General features: G+C 42.4%; 2 protein-coding genes across 5 annotated transcripts in view; both read right to left on the reverse strand.

Annotated features, from left to right (window-relative positions):
- TRAK1 (trafficking kinesin protein 1) overlaps window positions 1-24,255 on the reverse strand; it is a 239,844-nt gene that overhangs the window by 121,544 nt on the left and 94,045 nt on the right. The gene's annotated exons all lie outside the window — the stretch shown is intronic.
- LOC138643324 (uncharacterized) lies at window positions 6,536-11,164 on the reverse strand. The gene is made up of 2 exons (XM_069732253.1): window positions 10,433-11,164; window positions 6,536-7,134 (listed from the first exon to the last, which is right to left on the reverse strand). Exons 1-2 carry the CDS (start codon window positions 11,025-11,027, stop codon window positions 6,536-6,538), a joined length of 1,194 nt encoding a protein of 397 aa, XP_069588354.1. The 5' UTR covers window positions 11,028-11,164.

The raw sequence follows: 24,255 nt of genomic DNA on the forward strand, positions 1-24,255 counted from the left end.
TGAGGTTCTTTCTTTTCTCAGATGGTAAAGCTGCCCACCCTTCTTGGCAAAAAGCCTCCAGTTGGACTGTCTAGCATGAGCTGCGCACTTGGGATCTCCCCAGAGTGGCTCAATGATATTGAGGTCAGGAGACGGAGATGGCCACTCTAGAACCTTCACTTTGTTCTGCTGTAGCCAATGACAGGTTGACTTGGCCTTTTGTTTTGGATCGTTGTCATGATGAAATATCCAAGTACGTCCCATGCGCAGCTTCCAGGCTGATGATTGCAAATTTGCCTCCAGTATTTGGCCAAGTTCGCTGTGCCTTTGTAGCTCACACATCCCTACAGTAGTGCTTTACAGTAGGAATGGTGTTCCTTTCATCATAAGCCTTGTTGACCTCTCTCCAAATGTAACGTTTATGGTTGTGACCAAAAAGTTCAATTTTGGTCTCATCACTCCAAATTACCTTGTTCCAGAAGTTTTGAGGCTTGTCTCTGTGCTGTTTTGCGTATTGTAGGCAAGATTTTTTGTGACATTTGTGCTGTAATGGCTTTCTTCTGGCGACTCGACCATGTATCCCATTTTTCTTCAAGTGCCTCCTTATTGTGCATATTGAAACAGCTACACCACTAGTTTACAGAGAGAGTCCTATATTTCAGTTGATGTTTTTTCTGGGTTTTTCTTTTCATCCCAAACCAGTTTCCTGGCAGTTGTGGATGACATTTTTGTTGGTCTATCTGACTGTGGTTTTTACAGAGCTCCTGATTTTCCATTTGTTAATCACAGTTTGAACGCTGTTGACTGTCATTCTCAATTCCTTTTTGTATCCCTTTCCTGTTTTATACAGTTGAACTACCTTTTCCCGTCGATCCGGTGACAATTCTTTGGCTTTCTCCATGACTCATAATCCTGAAACGTCAGTGGCTGGATGAAAGATGCAATAGTCTGTGCATGTTATTGTGCCAAAATCACCAGGGTATATAAACATCTGATCAGGGTCATTTGGATGTTTTGTGTTGTCATCATGATTTAAAGAGAGAAAAAACAGTAGTTTGAAAATAAATGGCTTCACCCAACCACTAACCATGAGTGTAGAAAACGTTTTGGTGTTATCATTCATATTCTCTGAAAAAAGGCCAAGAAATCAAAAATTCTGCTGGGGTATGTAAACTTTTGAGCACCACTGTACATGTGTATGTGCACTGTCTGTATGCAACATGATAATATTTGACTTAATGTTGTTGTTTTGTTCAAGAATTAATGTGGATTGCTGTTCATGGAAAAAAAGACATCCCTTGAAAACAGGCGCCAACCCATCTTTCGGAGCAAAAAGTAATATAGGAGCTTGTCTTTCTTTCAGGGTCTCATGGTATTGATTTAGGAAATAATAAAAAAAAATTACAGTTGCACCATAAAGTTAGGCTCTCTCATCCAACATTACTGACTGACTTCACAAATGCCCTTCTGGATGAATGAGCAAAGAAGCCTTAAACACACTCGGATACAGGAAAGATATATTGTATATCTTGGTACCGTGTTAGCCAGTAGATAGAAAAATATTTAGAATTGAGAGTCCTCAGTGGTTGATACCTTTTAATGGCTAACTGAAAAGATGGTAACAAATTGCAAGCTTTCGAGACTACACAGGTCTCTTCATCAGGCTAAGACTAAAAGAAATTCTGAAGTTGTGTATAAATATGGGATTCTTCAGATTTTGTATTAGTCTTTGCCTGAAGAGACCCGAGTAGTCTCGAAAGCTTGCAATTTGTTACCATCTTTTCAGTTAGCCATTAAAAAGGTATCAACCACTGAGGACTCTCAATTCTAAATATTTTTCCAAACACACTCCAAAATCTACTAGAATATCTTCCTCATTACCAAAGCTGTTATTGCTGCAAAATAGGGACTAACTCTATATTAATACATATGGATATAGAATGGGATGTAATAAAAGCTCCTGTTTGTGTGATGTCTAGGTTGCCCCAATACTTTCCATACTTTTATCCATACTGATATAAATGTATATATAATATGTGTATTTTAATTGCATCAAAACTACATGATAACATGTTGCTATTCAAGGGTGAAGCTGTATGTGCCATTTTTACCAACGTCTAAAAGCATTTGATCACATTATTGATACATGTATCCCAATATGTAGATGAATGGATAAGGTAAAAAACACTAAGAAGAATGAGATCCAAGTCTGTACCTGGAAGAAAAAATCTATTCCTGACATCTGTACAGAGTTGTTAAATTATTGGACAACACAGCAATAAAGTCACATGCGAGCGGACACCTCGGAGAACAAATATTAATTGTGGTTGAATAGTAAAAGGCAATCTCCTCCTGGATGTGCGCCATGAACTCAATTAGCAGCGTGTCCTGTATACGAGCACCTGCCTACACCGGCAGAGATGGACGGGCATTATAAGGAGAGCAGATTAACTTCTCCTCTGCTGCTCCTATCATCTTACACAGCAAACACATGCACCAGGCGAACAAAGACAGGACGACAAGTGACAGGCACAGGACAAAAAGGAGTCGACTTATCGAAAAGTCACCCTCCACTGGTAACAATAGCAAACATTACTTACCGCAGCGCTGTTCCTGCTGATAATCTGGCCTGCATCCCAGGAGCGAACCCAGTATATTCACCCACCAGCAGAGGATTGCTCACAATATATGGTCATAGCAGGCTTTTTAGTACAAGTTCTAACCTTGTTTATTTACAGATAGAATTAGTCCTTATTAAAGTCTATGGAGTTGCTCACATGTCGTGTATTTTTGTGGACCAAGTGGTGTGCATAAAATCACAAGAGATATGACCCATTTTGACACGAGTCTCGGATCAAAATTTCCAATGCAACTCTAGGGTCCATTGAAAAAAAAAATTCAGCACTTGCGTACCACTGTTTGATAGAAGACACCTCCGCCATTTTTTTTATTTTAAAACTGACCAAATTGTGGTGGTAAAAATTGACACTGACCAAACTCTGATGACACGGATTAAACCATTGATTAATGTCAGACCGGTCTTTGCATACGAGAAAAAAATCACTGACTTCGGAGTGAGCCTTAATGCAGTGAGCGTCACCTGCGATTGCTGAAAACCACAGCTATTTGCAGGAGAACCTCGCGTGGCTTTAGCAGGGTGGTTCTCAGCTAAAATTGTGAAGATCTTGCTGCAGACTTCCCTGACAGCAAACTTGGGTAACAAAAATAATATCGGTAATTCTTCTCTGCAGGAGACTCTCCAATCCCAGCATCTTGTAGAAATGGCCCATCCAGTGTGACCACGAAAGCCTCCGAATGACTGCAGAAGGTGAACAGACGGGGGGAGAAGAGTATAATCTCTTTTTTTTACTTGAAAGTTTTTTAATGATTTCTCTTGTGGATTTTTCTGCCACATTAATTAAACCTTCAGAATCAGGCTGTTTTTCATGTATGCCCTTTTGCTGATCCCAGTATTTTGGAAGGGGAAGTGTGCTGATCAAAAAAAAAAAGCAATTCTAGCGATTCATTTATAGATTTTTTTTATCATTTACATTTATGGGAATTTTTCACATGAAAATCCAAATGAAAAATGTGGGGGTGTTTTCCACTACAGTTTGTTAATTAAACATATTCAGGACTTAAAAAAAAAGTTCTTATTCTCAAAAACAATTTACAGTTACTTGACAAATACGTCCTTGCTGCATCTGTAGTAATGTTTTCTATAACCCTACTCTGCCTACACATACTGTATGGAGATTTCTGTTTTAGCTGAAGATATGTGCGAAACTGGGTCTGATGTGAGTGATATTAGTGCTGTGGGCATAATAAAAAAATAACTGAAAACCCTTTGGGTGCCATAAAAATCTATATCTGCAAAAATTCAGTTTCTAACACGTGAATCTGAAAAAAGAAATTCATAAAAACCAAAACAAACCAAAAATAAAACTCCCTGGAAGGTTTGTGCATCCTTTGCCGCCTGAGCAGGAGTGTTACAAAGTGTTGTGTGCCACCCAGTGGCCATATTGTATACTACATAACGGAACCTACCACTGCGGTTCTAGAAATACAAACATCTAATACAAAAAGTCCACAAAAAAACAGCCAGTTGTCCTAGAAATGCACTGATGGATTGCAGGTCCTTGATGCACATTTTGCTTTACAGCTTGAAGAACTGCACAGATCCCTAGACCCACTACTGCGATCCTAGTAACTAACATATTGCTGTCGATTAATGTTCTGCCATCACCGGGATCTGTCACCACAGTGCGATCAGTGGGGGTCTGTGCTATGTGCATGACACCCAGATAATCCACATGTGGGAAAGAACTTGACACTCCAATTACAAATGGTGCATCAATAGTTACCTTATTTTGCAATACAAAATTTCAGTCTTAAAAACTAGACCACCTCCAGACATACAGATTGGAAAAGAAAGGGAAAGTGGAAGCAGCAGCGGTGTGTAAGCAATGAGACCAGTGTTCCTAGGCCGGCGTTGTAATGGTACAGGTCATGGGAATATAAGAAGGCTCGGCCTTTCTGAGGGTCGTCCGGGGACGACCACAGCAGCAGAGCCGCACCAGGAGTCATTTGTAGGAATATTGGTTCTCTCTTTATTTTACAGTTTGCCCAAACCATAAGAAATCTGCTAACCCTCACCCCGTTTGCTGATGTTAACAGTTGCAGCTTTTTTACTGCTACCGCAATTTTTTTTTATTTAGGGAAATTTTGTAAAATAAAAAATAACACCAAGAAGAAAAAACAAGCACCAGAAGTATGGCAGCAAATATATCCAATCAGTCAGCCCAAAGGAATGAGGAAGGTTAAAGCTCGCAGAGCGTGCGGGGAACTGCCATGGATTATGTGCGGACGATTTACACGCTGAGCTAATACACCCAGATATATGACATACCTGCAAGCCTGGCTTCCCTCAGCTACACTGTACAGCAGGCGTTCTGTTACATCACACAGGAAGGAGCAAAGTTCAGGATTAGGAAATGCCGACCTCCACACAGTCAGCCATGACATGTCACCATGGCACTGAGCAAACGTAGCCGCCAGCCAAAATATAATAGTCACAGATTATGATCCTTAAAGGGAACCTGTCACCTGAATTTGGCGGGACAGGTTTGCGGTCATATGGGCGGGGTTTTCAGGTGTTTGATTCACCCTTTCCTTACCCGCTGGCTGCATGCTGGCCGCAATACTGGATTGAAGTCCATTCTCTATCCTCCGTAGTACACGCCTGCGCAAGGCAATCTTGCCTTGCGCAGGCGTGTACTACGGAGGACACAGCATGAACTTCAACCCAATGTTGCGGCCAGCATGCAGCCAGCGGGTAAGGAAAGGGTGAATCAAACACCCGAAAACCCCACCCATATGACCACAAACCTGTCTCGCCAAATTCAGGTGACAGGTTCCCTTTAAAGCACCCACCACTACAGAGGTTTTATTTATTTCAGCCCAGGAGGTCATGGCATACAAGTTCCCTAGTCTTACACTTACCGGCTGCCCTCTTCAGCGCTTCCTGGCGCCTCCATCTTGTGACCGAAACTACTAACTAAGCGAAAGTAACCGTCACACACAAGCTCTCAGTGTAAGTCTATCAGAGCCTTGTTCTGGCCCTCATAGACTTACACTGAGAAGTGATCTCCGGATTACTCACAAACACTGGAGAGATCCGCCAGGTCACAAGCTACAGAAGGTGACCGGAAAGGATCCGAAAACAGATGAAGATGGATGCTGGTAAATATAATACTAGGGGCAGGAACTTACAGGATATTCAGTTACATGTGAGAGTGTGGCGACAGGTTGTGTGTCACATGTCCCCATAAGGCCTATAACTATAATTATAATAATCACAAGACACCTTTAATGGTTGGAATAAATGGCCGTGAGGTTTTATTTTGAGTTACAAAATCCAATTAATTAAATAAATAACCAATAAATAATATCCATAAGTTCATAAGTCCAAATGTCCATAAACTTCCAGAAACCAAATCCACCCAAAGTTGAGTGATTTTTACCCACAAATAAAACCAAACGACAGGTGAATGATAACATAAAGGGAGGGAGGGCGGGCTCTTCTTTTCTTCAAGCGCCGGCGAACTGAGTATCCAACGCCGGTGCTCAGGTATATATCATAACAAAATCTGCCCAGCAACTGATTGACAACCAATCATCCATCAAAAATTTAGGCGGGCAAAAAGCCAGTCAGAACCAGATCTGGCTGCTTTTACATACAGTAACAGTAAATACCCTGACCTCAACTTGACCCCTAATATTCATGGCATAAATGAATGTGCCAGGCCTATGTGGACATGGGACCCCCGCTATATTTCTGCTGTCTGAGCGGGGGGGCTTACATGTCCCCATAAGGCCTATAACTATAATAATCACAAGACACCTTTAATGGTTGGAATAAATGGCCGTGAGGTTTTATTTTGAGTTACAAAATCCAATTAATTAAATAAATAACCAATAAATAATATCCATAAGTTCATAAGTCCAAATGTCCATAAACTTCCAGAAACCAAATCCACCCAAAGTTGAGAGATTTTTACCCAAAAGGCCAAGGTTCAAAGAGCCGAGGCCCCCCCAAACCACACAGCCATTTTTCGATTATATTGCCCATGTTAAGATTAAATATATCAAGTCCGATATCGGACAAATGAACCAAATCATTTCTGAACATCCCTGGTAAAAAGCCTTCTAAGTCTGTATGTCTAAAAGAAAACCCAGAAATAAGAGGTAAAAACTTCTTCATGGAGAAATTAACCCTCTTCCGGATCTTATCCAAAAATGAAAGTTGATTACAGTGCCAAGCACGCCTGGGAATGATTTCTGAAAAAACGACACCAGACAATGGAAAAGTCTGCCTTAAATAAGTAAGATCTGACCGCATAATGGCCAGTAAATTCAAAGTGTTGATTCTTCCTAAGTCATTCCCAGCGAGATGCACTACAATTAAATCCGGATAAGGGAACTTCTCCAAACAACTCTTTACCTCGGACACCAAAGAAGGCCATTTCAGGCCGCGAATGCCGTGCCAAAAGACTTGAACTTTAGAAGAATGGAACGACAAATTTTCAGAATATGATCGAAGGCCGGCCCTCTTCTGAGCCCAGAAGACAAATGAATGCCCAACGATCCAAATAACTGCAGGGTATAAGAGAAATAAAAATTAATCGGGATATAAATCAGGACGAACATAAATTTTGAATCTTTTCGACTCCCATCTTCCCATTCTTTTAATTCTATCGTCAGATAGGCCAGCTCTTGAGGCTTCTGTAGCCGCACCTATTCTGAAAGAATGGGAAGTAATTTTGAGATGACTTTTACCCAAAAATGCCAAACACTTCTTCAAAATAAAATTGAATTGAAAAACCGTCACCGGGGAAGAATCTCTATGAATAAATAGGGAGCCTTCAGCCGGAGGCCTAAACGTAATCCATTTAGACAGATTAGCCACAGGACAAATTTTAGATTCAGGGAACGAATTCAATCTTAGTTCAGATCCTCTCCCCAGCTGATCCGTTTTAGACTTCCTGATAAACAAGAGAAGAAACGATTCAAAAATTCTGACGTCCGAAAGCATGAGCCCGGATGAAACAGCTTTCTTGGCTGATACTACCTCACTGACCCTCAGTGCCCCAAAAAAGGAGATAGAAAATATGGAATTAAACAAAAGCGCTTCCTCAAAATTCTTACAAACGTGCGCAAGGGCAGAACAAATGTCAATTAACAAAGAAATAGAAATAGGGCACCTTGAATCCGGAAAAAACCTTTCCCTTTTCAGGCCCTTCAAAAATTGCTTAACTAAGAAAAATTCCGTTAACGCAGTACCGCCATGTAATTTTAAAAAGAAAGAGACTCCCGCAAAGCTTTTGGCTATTGCGGAGTAAGATAAGCCCTGTTTGACCAGAGACTCAGCGAATTTCAAAGCCGAAGTCGGGTCAGGAACAGAGGCGTCAAAACCGAAAAGCACAGAAAAATCGACCCATTTCTTCCATGCAGCTGAGTAATCAGCCCATGATCTGTTTGATAAAGAATTCTGAATAAAATAAGGAATTATATCGGAATCAGGTCCTGAATTGAAAGGGGGCAATCGTACGCCTCTTTGTCTGCCATTGGGACCTGTAGATAAAAATCAAGCCACTGACGGTGCAATATAAGATCAGTTAAATGACTAACTTTACCACCTCCCGAGACTGCTTTTAACCAAATATTGCAGTTCAAACATTCCAAAACCAATTTTCTCAAAATTTTTGCTGCATTCGCATTTTTGGATGATAGGGTATTGATTGAAAAAATTACTGCCTGATTCATGGAATGTAGTAGAACCCTGGAATTTTGCAATTCACGGCCCCATAAGCAAATACATAGAAGGATTGACAAAAGTTCAGTAATAAAAGGGTTCTTGTTTAATTTTCTAGCAACCCAATTGACAGGCCAGTTCAGGGATACCCAGTGAGATTGAAACAAACAAGCTACTCCTAGAGTGGCGTCTGCAGAAAAAAACGAGGGGAATAGAATCCGAAGAGACAAAAGGGGATTGGATTATTGATCTGCCATTAAAACCCGCTAAAAATGCTAGCCAGATTCTGGCGTCCTCTTTCACCTCGGAACACAATCTGATATGAGAATTGGGGGAAGAATGCCCTTTAGTAGCTTCGTAAAGCGACCTGGAAAAAACCCTGCCAATCGGAATGACCCTTAAGGAAAAGTTCAGTAGCCCCAGCAGGGACTGAAGCTCCTTAAGAGTGATTTTGTCTTTTGCTAGTAAGTTTTCCAGAGAACTACGAAGCTTGTCAATTTTTTCCTGGGGCAGGACGGTTTCCATTTTGACAGAATCGATCATGATGCCCAAAAATTCAATGCGACAAGAAGGGCCTACTGTTTTCTCGTGGGCAATTGGGACTCCAAAAAATGCGCACAATTCAAGAAACCTAGAAAGAGTATTTTCACAAGACATAGATTGGGATGGGCCAACAAAAAGGAAGTCATCTAAATAGTGTAGAATACCCGCCTCACAACCGCTAGATTCCAAAACCCAATGCAAAAAGCGGGAAAAATTCTCAAAATAAAAACAGGACAGGGAAAAACCCATAGGAAGGCATTTGTCAAAAAAGAAGCAGTTATCAAAATGAAAACCCAATGAATTAAACCCCCCCGGATGAACTGGGAGAAGTCTGAAGGCAGATTTAATGTCTGATTTGGATATAAAGGCATTAGGGCCGAATTTTCTAAGCATATCCAGAGCGCCATCAAAGGAGGAGTAGGTGACAGAACACATTGTCTTGTCTACCTCATCATTCAGTGATTGGCCGACTGGATAAGATAAGTGGTGAATCATCCGGAAAGAACCCGGCTCCTTTTTGGGAACAATACCCAGGGGGGATAAGCGAAAATTTAAATATGGAGGGGACAAAAAAGGGCCGGCGACTCTGCCTAGCTCAATTTCAGAAAAAATTTTCTCCCTAGCGACATCAGGAAAGTCGGTAATGGACGGGAGATTTTTAACTAAAACACAACCAGAACCTTTGAATTGAGGAACACGAAAACCTAGAGAAAAACCGTCATATAGTAAACTACTGATCTCCCTGTCTGGGTATTTGCTTAGCCAGTGGACCATTTTTTCCAGCCTCACTGGCGATTGAGCCCTTTGAAATTGATTCCTTAGAGGATTGCTGGGCAGCCTGCTTTTTAAAGCATTTGGACATTGAGTGGGAATTCCCACAGAAAGAACATTCATGCCGAAAACGGCAACTATTGTTCCACTTACAGAAAGAATCATTGTAAGCAAAACAAACACCTTTTTTGCTGACAGAAACAGAAGGCTGCCTAGTAACAGCATTCCTCATAGGAAGCATGAGATTGATCCATAAACCAATGTCTTTGGAGCCCCATTTTACTTCGGGATGAACTGACAGCTTATGTCTAAATGCCTCATCATAACTGAGCCATGCGGAGCCACCAAAATTTTTATAAGCCTCCAAAATAATGTCGACGTGTTGGAAGAGACTACTACAAAGGTTAGGTGATTTCTCTCCCAACACGGCAGCATAGATGGCAAACGCCTGGACCCAGTTATTAAAGGACCTAATACTACGCTTAGGATCATCATGGTCAGATTTGTCATCTTTCTTCTCTGACTTAGGGGGGTGATCCCTACTTGGTAACAATGAAAACAGATCGACAAATTGATTATTCCAAATGAGCTCCTTAACTGAGGGGCTCAAATGGAATCCCAGTGGGGAAAGCTCACAAGTTAAAGCCTCCTTGAAAGGATTCAAAGGAGGCATACTAAGGGCAGGAGCTTCTGAGCGAAAAGGAGCAGGAGAAGCTGCTGCCCGAGATGAGTTATTAGCCTCGCTTAATGCTTCAGCTACTACGGATTTAATTAAGTCTCTTAACTGGCTCTGAGGGACAGACAAGGGGATATTACAAGTCTCACCCCTCGCAGGTCGGTCGTCCGGTCTTCTTCCTCCTTCACAGCCTGCGCTCCAGCCCGCAGAATGGGGCGAGCGCAGCTGCCTGGCAAGTCTTGGGTCACGATCCTCCTCTTCATCAGATGACAGGGGGGGCAGAGCAGACCTCGAGCCCCGTGCAGCAGCTGCAGGAGCCGACCGGGCGCCAGCGGAGAGGGGCACCGCAACGCTTTTACGGCCGGTGCCCTTTCTGGCTCTTCCGGCCGCTCCCGATGACGTGGACGGCTCACCCAGCTGATGGTCGCCAAAATCTCGCGGAGGGCTGCGAGACTTCGACGCGCAGCGGCGGCGTGACTTCCCACTTGCTTCTGACAGACCGGGCCTGGACGCCGCAGGAGACGGAGCAGGGGAGGAAGCCGCCTTCTGTCTTCTGGTCCTCGCCGGAGGGCTCACAGCAGCCGGAGTTCCCATTTCTTGCCCCGCAGCTGGCACCACAGGTTCCGGAACAGGAGGAGGAGCGACGGCTTCGGAGGCTGCTAATGGAGGTTTCATAGCCAAGCAGCTCCTCAGCCAATCCTCCCCGTCAGCTCTTGATAGGAGTTCCTGCAGGAGCTTCTCCATTGCTCGGTGAGGTCTCTTCTTTTCTTCAAGCGCCGGCGAACTGAGTATCCAACGCCGGTGCTCAGGTATATATCATAACAAAATCTGCCCAGCAACTGATTGACAACCAATCATCCATCAAAAATTTAGGCGGGCAAAAAGCCAGTCAGAACCAGATCTGGCTGCTTTTACATACAGTAACAGTAAATACCCTGACCTCAACTTGACCCCTAATATTCATGGCATAAATGAATGTGCCAGGCCTATGTGGACATGGGACCCCCGCTATATTTCTGCTGTCTGAGCGGGGGGGCTTACATTATATAATAATACGTATTCCGAAAGTCTGTATACTAAGGGTTAATAGAATGTATTTTATTTACCCATTTATGTCCTTTCTTGTCTCTCTCTATTTCTCTACATAAGTGCCTAAACAGCCCTGATTTCTTTGTTATAGCTGTGTCATTCATAGTCAAAGGATGAACATCAGCTCATTTGTTAAGCTAGCCTGTTTTGCATATTTCAAAGTAAAACTTGGCGATCAGGTGAAGTCTTGGGCCCCCATAAGGTTTGCAAGCAGTGTATGCAGAGTTTACGGATGTGGATGAAGGACCACGTGATAAGATGCCCTTTGGTATACCTATACGTCCAGGGCCTCACTCAGCTGAAATCCCAGTGCCAGCTTTCCTTCAACTACCTTCTTATCAAGAACAGAACTATGGTGAAGAACAAAGTGACGGCCATGATGAACATTTTGAAATTGAAGATGTCTCAGTTTGTCAGGGATTTGGCCAGTATGAGTTGAACGATTTGGTACAAGATTTGGGACTATCAAAAACGAAAAGAAAAACTTCAGAACTCCAAACATCAAGACTGCAAGAGAAAAACCTGCTTGAAAAGGAGCAAAGGAATCCATCCTACTGCTGATCCGGAGAAAGCGCATTTCTGCAATACTAGAAGTGACAGTGGCTTTGTGCATTGCCATTACGGACATGTTTAATTGAGGAACTGGGAATTCCACTCAAATGAATGACAACTGTTCATCGATCGCTCTAAGCCAGGGGTCCCCAACTCCAGGCCTCGAGGGCGGCCAACAGTGCAGGTTTTCAGGATTTCTTTAATATTGTATCGGTGGTAATGTGATCATCTGCACAGGTGATGATTCCAACCCCTGTGCAATACTAAGGAAATCCTGAAAACCTGCACTGTTGGCGGCCCTCGAGGCCTGGAGTTGGGGACCACTGCTCTAAGCAGACCTTAAAGTGTGTCCTACTTCCCAATGGCAGTGCTGACAGTATAGGAACATGCACCATGTTCGAAACGTTCTTGGTCATCTCCATGCCTCTTCCATATTCCAACTACCCCTAATCGGAGTGTCTCAACAGCACCAAACTTTTTATCCTAATCTAAATAAAGATTTGCATATTTTACCTGCTGGAGCCGGATCCTTGCTTCCACTTGTGCACAGTTTATTTATTGCAGTCCCAATTGGATTATCTGTGTTGACCTTACAATGGTATGCTTACTTCTTGGTCAGCACCATGGATACACCAAGCATCCTTGCTTCTTGTGCATGGACAGCAGAGCTCGTGAGAAACGTTCGGCGGAGAAAAATTGGCTTCCAAAATCTGAACTCAAACCTGATGATCCAAACATTCAACATGATCCGCTTGTTGACAGAAAGAACATTATATTCCCAACTCTACACATGAAACAGGGTCTCCAAAAGAATGCTTGGCTATCATTCTAAGACCTCGTCATGGATTTCTTGAAAATACATGAGCAAACCATTACACCAAAATTGTACATAAATTCTTGGAGAGCTGCAAAATGCTTGGTTGCTACATAAACATCAAGGTGCATTTTCTGCATAGCCATCTTGCCAACTTCCCTGAAAACCTTGATGCAGTCAGTGATGAGCAAGGTGAACAATTCTACCAAAATTTGAAGGTCATGGAGGGACGGACTCATGGTAGAAGGGATTTACATATCATGGCTGACTATTGTTGGGGCATCAGGTGGAATTGTCCACAGATTAAATACCCAGAAAAAGCTATAAGTGTAAATTTTCTCCTTAACGGCTACCTAACTTTACACAATTTGACTTACAGTAACATTAAAGTTATTTTTTGCATTATTTTCCACTGTATGTACATTTTGTATTGTTTTGGAGACAAACAAATGGTATCCTGTACATTAAAAAGTTGTGATAAGAGAAAAACAGGTGTCACCGGGCTACCGCGACAGAGGTTCCAGAGAACCGCAGCGCTCTGGGCCTCGTTCACACACAGTGAACAGAAGCTCTTCTCCTGTATTCTGACCTGGCTGCTTTGTGCCAGCAGTGCAGGAGTTAACCTTGTTGCTGAGTTGCTGTGAGCTGGGTCTCTCAGCTGAAGTGGATTTTGTAATCTCCTCCTCTATATAGACCCAGCCTTGACTACAGCTATTGTCAATAATCAGTTCTGCTGCCTGGCTTGGAGGTTGAAGGAGCTTAGTGTTGGAGCTTGGAGGTTTATTTACAGAGATTGGTGTCTGCTGTTTTGGTTGCATGTTAAACCTGTTTTTCTTCCTAGTTTTTTCCTTCTCTTCCCATCTATGTGTTTCCTCTGTGGTTGTGTGAGCATTTGGTGAGTTTGAGACATAGTTACCTTGTCTGTATACCCTGTTTATTGTTGTATTTATACACTGGTGCAGTCCACCTCCCTGGGGCGGAGAGGGGGCCACTGATAGGGCCTGCACAGGAGACAGGGATACGCTGGCGGCTCAGGCCTCCTAACCATCATAGGTACCCCTGAGATAAGGGAAAGCCAGGGTCCCATTATAGTGGCAGGGACAGGTGCGGGTCCTAGTACGCCGTCCTGCCCTTATCGCTGTTATCGGCATGACAACAGGGGTCACTTTTGGATTCAGAAGCCAAAAGTTTATCAAACGTCAGATCTAACTCAAAGGAAAATTATGCCCCCAGTGTGATTATTCTCAATACCTCAGATATGGTGTTTTTTCTATAGGACATCCTCAAATCATGACCCGTTTGGGGTAACTGAGGACACTGTTCTACGTGACCTGCATTTGTTGGGAAATCCTGGATTATGGCTTGGATTTTTTTTTCTCAATAACAGCAAGTAACCACAAGAGGGCAGCCATCAGCTATGGTAGAACTCATTACAGAATCCCAAACTTCCATATCCACTTTTTTGCAGATATTGATAATCCAAATGACTGTAGATTTCAATATTAAATCAGCAAAGTATATTATTGAATCATTCAATAATTCATTTTTCTAATTCAGGCAATGCACTTTTACGTGAAAATGACTCCTAAAAGCTAACAAAGAATAGATTTAAAAGGAAGGGGTTATCAGTTCTTACAGTGGGATTTTCTTGGACTGCAACATACCATACTTTAAAACCTATGGAAGACAACGTTCAAAGGTAAATGGTGGCGTTTTATTTTAACATTTTGTAACTTTGGGGATTTTCACACCACTTTGGATCAGCTGCGCCAATATAGGTGGATCTGGGGAAGGGTCGGGGGGAACAGTTACTCTCCGTCCAATTCATCAAATCTGATGCAGTTTTCGATTTCTGAGCAGCACTAATGAGCTTGACATTTAGGCTATGTACACACGTATTCTGGTCCACTGTGGATTTTTTCAGCAGTGGATTTGATAAATCTGCAGGGCAAAAACGCTGAGTTTTTGCTGCAGATTTATCGCAGATTTACCGCCGTTTTTCTGCGGATTTCCATAGGAGCAGCTGTAAAACCGCTGCTGAATCCGCAGGAAGAAGTGACATGCTGCAGAATGTAAACTGCTGCGTTTCCGCACGTTTTTTTACGCAGCATGTGCCAGCGTTGTTTCCCATAGGTTTACATCGTAATGTAAACTAATGCGGAAACGCTGCCCATCTGCAGCGTTTTCCGCATCGTGTGCACATACCCTTAAGAGGCTCCAAATTCATTAAGTGAATTGGCCCCATAGTCTACTTAATATCACTGAGCTGGCAATCAGATCAATGGGAACATTAACCCTTGATTTCACAGCCAGTTTTAGATTTATGATGGACCTTTTTTCTCCCACTTTATTATGATCAACTTCCATGAGAGGAGCCATAACTTAGTTTATGTTTCAGGCTGCAAAGTCATATGAGAGCTTGTTTATTTTTCGGGGTTGGGGGTTGTTTGTTAGTATTTTGGGGTACATACTGTATAATTTAACAAACTTTTATTAAATCTTCATGGGAAAGTACGAATATTGTGATACTCAATTGCTATATTTAAACCAAAAAAAGAAAGCATGGACGGCACCTCCAAAAATCATACATTGATCTAATGCCGCTAGGAAAAAATATATATTACTGAAGCCCACTGCCACTTCAAGGTGAACCACTTACTTAGTGGGTCCCTATTGCCCTAACGGAGTGGAGCCGTGCGCCGACCACCACCAAAGCGGCAATGCACCGGCAGGACAGACGGCCTGGTGCCTCACAGCGCTCATGCTGCAAGGTAGTGTCCCTATGACTCCAGACCGTACTGCCCCACCAGCACAAAACCACAGTGACAATGGCCGCCACACAGCACCAACACCAAATGAAAGGAGCATTGAAACTCACCTTCCTCAAACTCTTCAGTGAGAGCAAAAATATGCTAAACCCCTTTGCAGTCTCCTGCATTTAAAATTACGTGCGCCAAATGGGAGGAGTGCTGGTCCAAGAAAGGGGATATATGCCAAAGAAAAACAAAAAACAGCATGGACTGCACCTCTAAACATCATACATTGATCTAATGCCGCTAGGCAAAAATATTTATATAACTGAACATGAGTTTCTTAGTTTAACATTCTGATCAGACTGTAGGTACACTGATAAAAATGTATGAAGCATGGCTCTCAGATTATGGCGACCCCTTTCCCCCCTTCCCACCTAAACAAATGTTTTGTTTTTTCCCCCAAACAATTGTCCAAAAATAGTAAGGCGTATATATATAACTATACACCAAAAAAAAAAGAGCATGCCCACTGCCACATCACTGTGAACCTCTTAGTGGGTCCCTATCGCCCTAAAGGAGCGGAGCAATGCGCCGACCACCGCCACAGCGACAATGCACCGGCAGGGGGACAGCCTGGTGCCTCACAGCGCCCATGCTGCAAGGTAAAGTCTAAGGGCTCATACCCATTTGCGCAAAAAAAATGGACGAGTGCTATGCGAGTACAATGCAATTTTTCTCACATAGCATCTGTATGACATCCGTATGCAATGCGTTTTTTTTCTCTGCTACTATTTTTCCACAATTATTTGCCGGACCATTTGCAGTGTTCTATGCCACAGAATAGTAAGGCATCTGTAAAAAAAAACGGACGGAAAACGGATGGTCCATATGCCATGCGATTTTTTTTTTTTTTTTCCTCGCACCCATTGACTTGCATTGGCGAGTCTCATCCGAGATATGCAGCAAATCGCAGCATGCCGCGATTTTTTTCTCTGTCCGATTTCAGCTGAGAAAAAAAATCGCAGATGAGATGTCACCTACTGAATAACATTGGTCCGAGTGCAATCTGATTTTTTATCGGATTGCACTCGTCCGTTTTTCTCGCAAATGAGTATGAGCCCTAATACCAGCACTCTTCCCATTTGGCACAGGTGGTTATAAATTAGCAGGAGATAGCAAAGAAAGGGGTCTAGCCTATTATTGCTCTCATTGGAAGGCTTGAGAAAGGCGAGTTTCAGTGCTCCTTTTATTTGGTGTTGGTGCTGTGTGGCGGCCATTGATGCTGTGGTTTTGCACTGGTGGCACAGTGCGATCTGGAGTCATGGAGCAGCATGGGCACTGTGAGGCACCAGGCTGTCCACCCCGCTGGTGCATTGTCGCTGCGACAGTGGTCGGCGCGTAGCTCCGCTCTGTTAGGGCGATAGGGACACACTAAGAGGTTCATCGTGAAGTGGCAGTGGGCTTCATACAGTGTGATCAGAATGTTAAACTAAGAACCGCATGTTCAGTTATACATATTTTGCCTAGCGGCATTAGATCAATGTAAGATTTTTGGAGGTGTTGTCCATGCTCTTTTTTTGGTGTATAGTTATATTTACGCCTTACTATTTTTTGACAATTGTTTGGGAAAAAAACAAAACATTTGTTTTGGTGGGAGGGGGGAAAGGGGTCGCCATAATCTAAGTGCCATGCTTTATAAAATTTTATCAGTGTAGCTGTACGGTGGTTCATTTTTAGCATGACAGGCTGTAGATTTTGTTGGTACCATTTGGTAGTGTGACTGTTTGATCTTGTGGACAGATGTCTTTTATACTGATAACAAGTTCAAATAGATGCCATTACTACAGGTAATGAGTGGAGGACAGAGGAGCCTCTTAAAGAAGAAGTTACCGGTCTGCGAGAGCCAGAACTCTTGCATGTTTTTAGGTGACCAAATACTTATTTTCCACCATAATTTGCAAAATAAATCTTGCCAAATCAGACAAGGAGATATTCTGGATGTGTTTTCATTTTGACTCTCGTAGTCGTGGTCTACTTATGATGTCAATTACAGGCCTCTCTCATCTTTTTAAGTGGGAGAACTTGCACAATTGGTGGCTGACCAAGTACTTTTTTCCCCACTGTATAGAGATATAATTGCATAAACTTACCCCCATGACATATTATTAAACTGCACCCTGTGGAGCTTTTTATGATTAAATAAACTACGTCAGGTCTCCTCCAATTTTTGTATTCGGCAAAGGTAAAACAGACAGCTGAGAGCTGGTATTATCAGGCTGAGATGGTCCATGGTTATTGGGTCCTTCCCAGATTAAAAATACAAGCCCACAGCCGCCCCAGAAGTGGAGCATCATATTTGATGTGTCAATTTTGGCGTTTTGCCTTGGCTCATCCCAATTGCCTGGGTGCATTGGCAATGGTTCGAGAAGTTGATGTCAGGTGTGAACTGTTCAAAACACGGTGGACATCAAGTCCTGGTGTTTGTAATGGAGAGATATCTATCAAAAATACTCATTACTAACCCAGTAAGTAAAAAGAAAAACACACACACAAAAAAATATTGAAATAAATACTCCCCCACACTTTCCCTGGTTAAACTATTTAAAAAACGTTCCCATACAGGTCCACCGGGTCTTGATCTCCTCTGAAGAGCGATTACGTCAGTAACGTCACTGCTCCTCAGACGTTCCTGGTTACTGTGAGCTCTAGACTAAGTCAGATTCGGTGGACTATATCGGACCTGTGTGGAAACTTTTCTTTTTAATAAATTGATGAACGAGGGATAGTGTTTTGGGTTTATTTCTCTTTGTTTATGTTTTTCAGGTTTCCATTCATGGACGAAGCCTTACTTGGTGGACTACAGCACACCTGTGTGGGACCTTTTTTATTTATTTATTTTTTTAAATAAATTGGTGAAGGAGATACAATCTTGGTGGAATGTTTATTTCAATAAAGTATTTTTTGTTGTGTTTTTTTTCTGTATTACTGGGCTGGGAATGGGGGTGTCTGACACAGATTGCCAACGCACCAGGGCAAATGGGAAGGGCAAGAAGCATCAGAATTGGAGCATCTAATGTCAAGCGCCACTTCTGGTGCGCCTGTGAGCTGGGGCCCTATAAGCATGGGCCTTGCCAGCCTAATAATATCAGCTCTCAGCCATCTGCTTTACCTTTGCTGGTTACAAAACATGGGGGGACGGCACGTCGTCTTTTTCATTCATTTAATCATAAAAAGCTGTCCAATAAGCTCCACAGAGTTCAATTTTATATGTAGGGGAGGGATGTCTAATTTGTCTGTATGTCTGTCTGTCTATATCCATTATCTATCTGCTGCCTAAACGCTATAAAAAGCAGCAAACCCGCAATCATGTTTATGCCTGCGTTTTTATAGCACTTTTGACTTACTTCATTGAGGTCAATGGGTGAAAAAAAGCTGAAGGAATTGACAGACTGTAGATCTGAATCTGCAAGTCACAAATAAGCAACGTGTTCATGACACGTCAGGATTCTCACTCACATTGCTGGCATCAGGATTTGGGAAATGATAGCGTTGCCCTGTCTGCAAAAAGGGCAACTGATACATGAGCTTAGTCCTGTGCCCGGTGACTAGAATTATTACTCAACATTTCACACTTTCCTTTCATGTCAAAGGTCAAATCTTGGTCATGGTGGCTTCATCACAAGAACTTCAGCTTTCAAGGAAACAGACCACGAAACAACTGCATTCATGGACAAACCAAAAAGGGGAGCTCTGAAAAAGGACACATCCGAATGGCCGGAATATTAGTCATGAACGGATTAGGCTTATATATACAGCTCTGACAAAAATTAAGAGACCACTCCAAAATGTTCAGTTTGTCTGAGTTTTCTCTTTATAGGTATATTTTTGAGTAAAATGTAAACTGTTCTTTTATTCTATAGACTTCTGACAACATGTTTCCGAATTTCCAAGCAATAAATTTTGTATTTTTTTCTGACAAAGAAAAATGGTAAAAAAACAAAACAGTGCTTTCAGAGCTCAAATAATGCAAAGAAAACAAGTTCATAATCATTTAGAAACAACAATACTAATGTTTTAACTCTGGAAGAGTTCAGAAATCAATATTTTGTGGAATAACCATGATTTTTAATCACAGCTTTCATGCGTCTTGACATGCTTTCCACCAGTCTTTCACGCTGCTTCTGGCGCAAAAATGTAAGCAGTACTTCTTTGTTTGATGGCTTGTGACTTTCCATCATCATCCTCTTGATTACATTCCAGAGGTTTCAATGGGGTTCAGGTCTGCTACGTTGCTAACAGAATTGGTGTTCTCAAGACATCCATACTGTTAAGAGTTGTGACGGAGCACAAAGTCGCTGACTCCATCACTTACCCCAGCAGGCCATGGGTATCGTTAGAAGTATTGGTCTTGTAGTAAATCTTCCTTTCCTCCATCCCGGGTAATATTAGTAATATATTCCCACCTGGTTCCTGGGGATGGAGGCAACATGGGCCGTGTGATTTCAAATGCCAGGACTGAATTTCAGCCCCAGTCCGTACCTGGTGTTATGTAAGTAAAATAAATAACAGACATTTGATAGCCATCGCTCTCCGCTATTAGCTCTACTAATTCCATTACCTTGGATGTTCAGATCAGACAAAGAAGCATCTTCCTACTTTATAAGAGAATAAGTAGCTGCCAAGCACATCTGACACAGCTCATCTCTAAGGGAAGCAAAGGCATCATCTGTTAGGTTAGAAAGAAACGGTCATGGTCTCATAGTTGTTAAGGTTGAAAAACAAAAAATGCAGATCCATCTGACGGATCAATGTTCCACATCAACGCTGACTTCACCTAATTGTTCCAAAAACATTGGAGTTTTAGCAGACAGTGCATATGAAATTGGAGTGATATGTCACATCTATAGTGTATGGCCTTCTTTAAAAAATAACCGTACTGTCAAGTAACTTTTCAGAATAAGCGGTGGATTTGTAGACGAGAAATAATACTATCTCTGGCAATTACATGAATTGTAGCCTGAATTGTAAGCAGTTTTCCCGTCTGCAGGTTGTATCTCTGGTTTGCAATTGACACTGAGCTGGTGGGATACTACTATGATGTCTCCCATACATACTGTATCACAGAGAGATGGAGTCCTGCTAAGAAAAGTTCACACTGAGACAAGGAGCAGCAGCATGGAAAATGTTCTACAGCAGAGCTGAGCTGTTTGGATGCGAATCAGCTCTGGTGTGAGGTAAAAAAGAAAAAACTTGTTAGAAAGCTCAGCAGGTTCTTTCCGTGTCGAACTAGTGACTTGTATAGAGGTAAAATTATATTCGCCTCTTGAGCATCTATGCCTCTTTTAACGCATCCCATTATTTTATTTGCCTTTGTAGCAGCTGCCTGACACTGGCCACTGAATATGAGTTTGTCATCCACCCATACACCCAGGTCTTTTTCATTGACGGTTTTGCCCAGAGTTTTAGAATTAAGCACATAGTTATACATCTTATTACTTCTACCCAAGTGCATGACCTTACATTTATCCCCATTAAAGCTCATTTGCCATTTATCAGCCCAAGCTTCTAGTTTACATAAATCATCCTGTAATATAAAATTGTCCTCCTCTATATTGATTACCCTGCAGAGTTTAGTGTCATCTGCAAATATTGAAATTCTACTCTGAATGCCCCCTACAAGGTCATTAATAAATATGTTAAAAAGAAGAGGGCCAAATACTGACCCCTGTGGTACCCCACTGCTAACCGCTACCAGTCCGAGTGTGCTCCATTAATAACCCACCCTTTGTTTCCTATCCCTGAACCAGCTCTTAACCCACTTACACATATTTTCCCCTATCCCCATTATTCTCATTTTATGTATCAACCTTTTGTGTGGCACCGTATCAAAAGCTTTTGAAAAGTCCATATACATTACATCCACTGGGTTCCCATGGTCAAGTCTGGAACTTACCTCTTCATAGAAACTGATCAAATTAGTCTGACATGAACGGTCCCTAGTAAACCCGTGCTGATCCTGGGTCATGAGGTTATTCCTCTTCAGATACTCCAGTATAGCATCCCTTAGAATGCCCTCCAGGATTTTACCCACAGTCGAGGTTAAGCTTACTGGCCTATAATTACCGAGTTCAGTTTTTGTCACCTTTTTGAATATTGGCCCCACATTTGCTATACGCCAGTCCTGTGGTACAGACCCTGTTATTATGGAGTCTTTGAAGATGAAAAATAATGGTCTATCAATGACTGTACCTAATTCCTGCAGTACTCGGGGGTGTATCCCATCCGGGCCCGGAGATTTGTCAATTTTAGTGATTTTTAGACGCCGACGTACTTCCTGCTGGATTAAGCAGGTGAAGTTTAGGCTATGCGCACACGTTCGGGATTTCTTGCAGATATTTCCTCAGCAAAACAGGACATTTTCTGCAAGAAATCCGCATGCGTTTTTCTCTTGTTTTTACCGCATTTTTACCATGCTTTTGGTGCATTTTTTGAAGATTTTTCCGGAGGTTCCAAATGCAATAATATAGTGGGAAATCCGCAAAAAAATCCGCAAAATTAATGAACATGCCGAGTTTTTAACCGTGATGCATTTTTTTTGCGGAAAAAAAACGCATCATGTGCACAAAAAATTGCAGAATGCATTCTAAATGATAGGATGCATAATGTATGCGTTTTTTCACTTTTTATAGCGAAAAAAAACGTGAAAAATCTGCAACGTGTGCACACAGCCTTAATGGGGAATTTTTGTGATCACTGATCATATTGTCTGCAATGGGATTTTCTTGTGTAAATACTGATGAAAAAAAGTCATTTAGCATATTGGCTTTTTCCTCATCCTCCATTTCACCCAGACTATTTTTAAGGGGGCCAACACTATCATTTTTTAGATTCTTACTATTTACGTAGTTAAATAATATTTTGGGATTATTTTTACTCTCTCTGGCAATTAGTCTCTCTGTCTCAATTTTTGCTGCCTTGATTTGCTTTTTACAGAATTTATTTAATTTTTTGTATTTATTTAATGCCTCCTCACTACTTCCTTTAATTCTCTAAATGCTTTCTTTTTATCACTTATTGCGCCCCTTACAGCTCTATTTAGCCATATTGGTTTCCTCCTATTCCTAGTATGTTTATTCCCATACGGTATATATTTTGTGATCACTATTCCCCAAGTGACCCCCAACCCTTATATTTGCTATGCGGTCTGGCCTGTTGGTTAATATTAGGTCTAGCAGTGCCCCCCTTCTTGTTGGGTCCTGAACCAATTGTGAAAGGTAATTGTCTCTCATAGTTGTCAAAAACCGATTACCTTTGTTGGAACTGCAGGTTTCTGTTCTCCAATCTATTTCAGGGTAGTTGAAGTCCTCCATAATAATGACTTCTCCTTGAGTCGCAGCTTCATCTATTTGCTTTACGAGGATATTCTCCATTGCTTCCATTATTTTTGGAGACTTATAACTAACCCTTATCAGTAATTTATTATTTTGTCCCCCTCCCCTTATCTCCACCCACAGGAACTCTACATTTTCATTAAATTCACCTATATTATCACACAGGATGGGTTTTAAGGACGATTTTACATATAGACACACCCCTCCCCCTCGCTTATCTGTACGGTCATTTCTGAACAGACTATAACCCTGAAAGTTAACAGCCCAGTCATGGCTCTCATCCAGCCACGTTTCAGATATCCCCACCATGTCATAATTATGCTCCAACAACATTAATTCTAATTCGTCCATTTTGTTGGCGAGGCTTCTAGCATTAGTATACATGCACTTTATGTATCTCTCTGCACCTCTATTCTTTCTTAAATTATTAATTGTTCTAACCACATCCCCCATGCCACCGCCACCCCCATCTTCCTTATTTGTGCCCAGGTCTCTATCTGCACTATCTTCCCCTCCTATAAAATGAATACCCTCCCCCCCAATCCCTAGTTTAGACACTCCTCCAACCTTCTAGCCATTTTCTCCCCCAACACAGCTGCACCCTCCCCATTGAGGTGCAGCCCGTCCCTAGCGTAGAGCCTGTAGCCAACTGAGAAGTCGGCCCAGTTCTGCAGGAACCCAAACCCCTCCTTCCTACACAAATTCTTGAGCCACTTATTAACCTCCCTAATCTCCCGTTGCCTCTCTGGCGTGGCACAGGCAGTATTTCGCAAAATACCACATTGGAGGTCCTAGCTTTCAGCTTGCAGCCTAATTCCCTGAAATCATTTTTAAGGACCTTCCACCTAACTCTAACTTTGTCATTGTGCACCATGACCGCTGGGTCCTCACCAGCCCCTCAGTAATCTGTCAACCCGATCAGCGATGTGTTGGACTCGAGCGCCAGGTAGGCAGCACACCGTTCGACGATCCCTATCTTTGTGACAGATTGCCCCATCTGTTCCCCTAATAGGCTACTTTCACGCTAGCGTCGTTTGGGATACATTGCAATGCGTCATTTTGGCGAAAAAACGCATCCTGCAAAATTGTCTGCAGGATGCGTTTTTTCCGCGTAGACTAACATTAGCAACGCATTGCCACACGTTGCAACCGTCAAGGGACGGTTGCGTCGTGTTGTGGCGGACCGTCCGAACAAAAAAACGTTGCTTGCAACATTTTTTTTGTGCGTCGTGTCCGCCATTTCCGACCGCGCATGCGCGGCCGGAACTCCGCCCCCACCTACCCACAACTCACAATGGGGCAGCGGATGCGTTGTAATAATGCATCCGCTGCCCCCGTTGTACGGCGCTTCCACAGTATGCGTCGGTATGCCG

Source organism: Ranitomeya imitator, chromosome 6, assembly GCF_032444005.1.
Source record: "Ranitomeya imitator isolate aRanImi1 chromosome 6, aRanImi1.pri, whole genome shotgun sequence".
NCBI classification, from domain to species: domain Eukaryota; kingdom Metazoa; phylum Chordata; class Amphibia; order Anura; family Dendrobatidae; genus Ranitomeya; species Ranitomeya imitator.

What these genes read in the sequence shown, in the direction of transcription:
- LOC138643324 (XM_069732253.1), bottom strand. Translation starts at nt 11,027, where the DNA reads ATGGAGAAGCTCCTGCAGGAACTCCTATCAAGAGCTGACGGGGAGGAT. An exon ending in GGACGACCGACCTGCGAGGG is followed by an intron (nt 7,135 to 10,432) that starts GTGAGACTTGTA and finishes TATACCCTGCAG; the next exon opens with TTATTTGGATCGTTGGGCAT.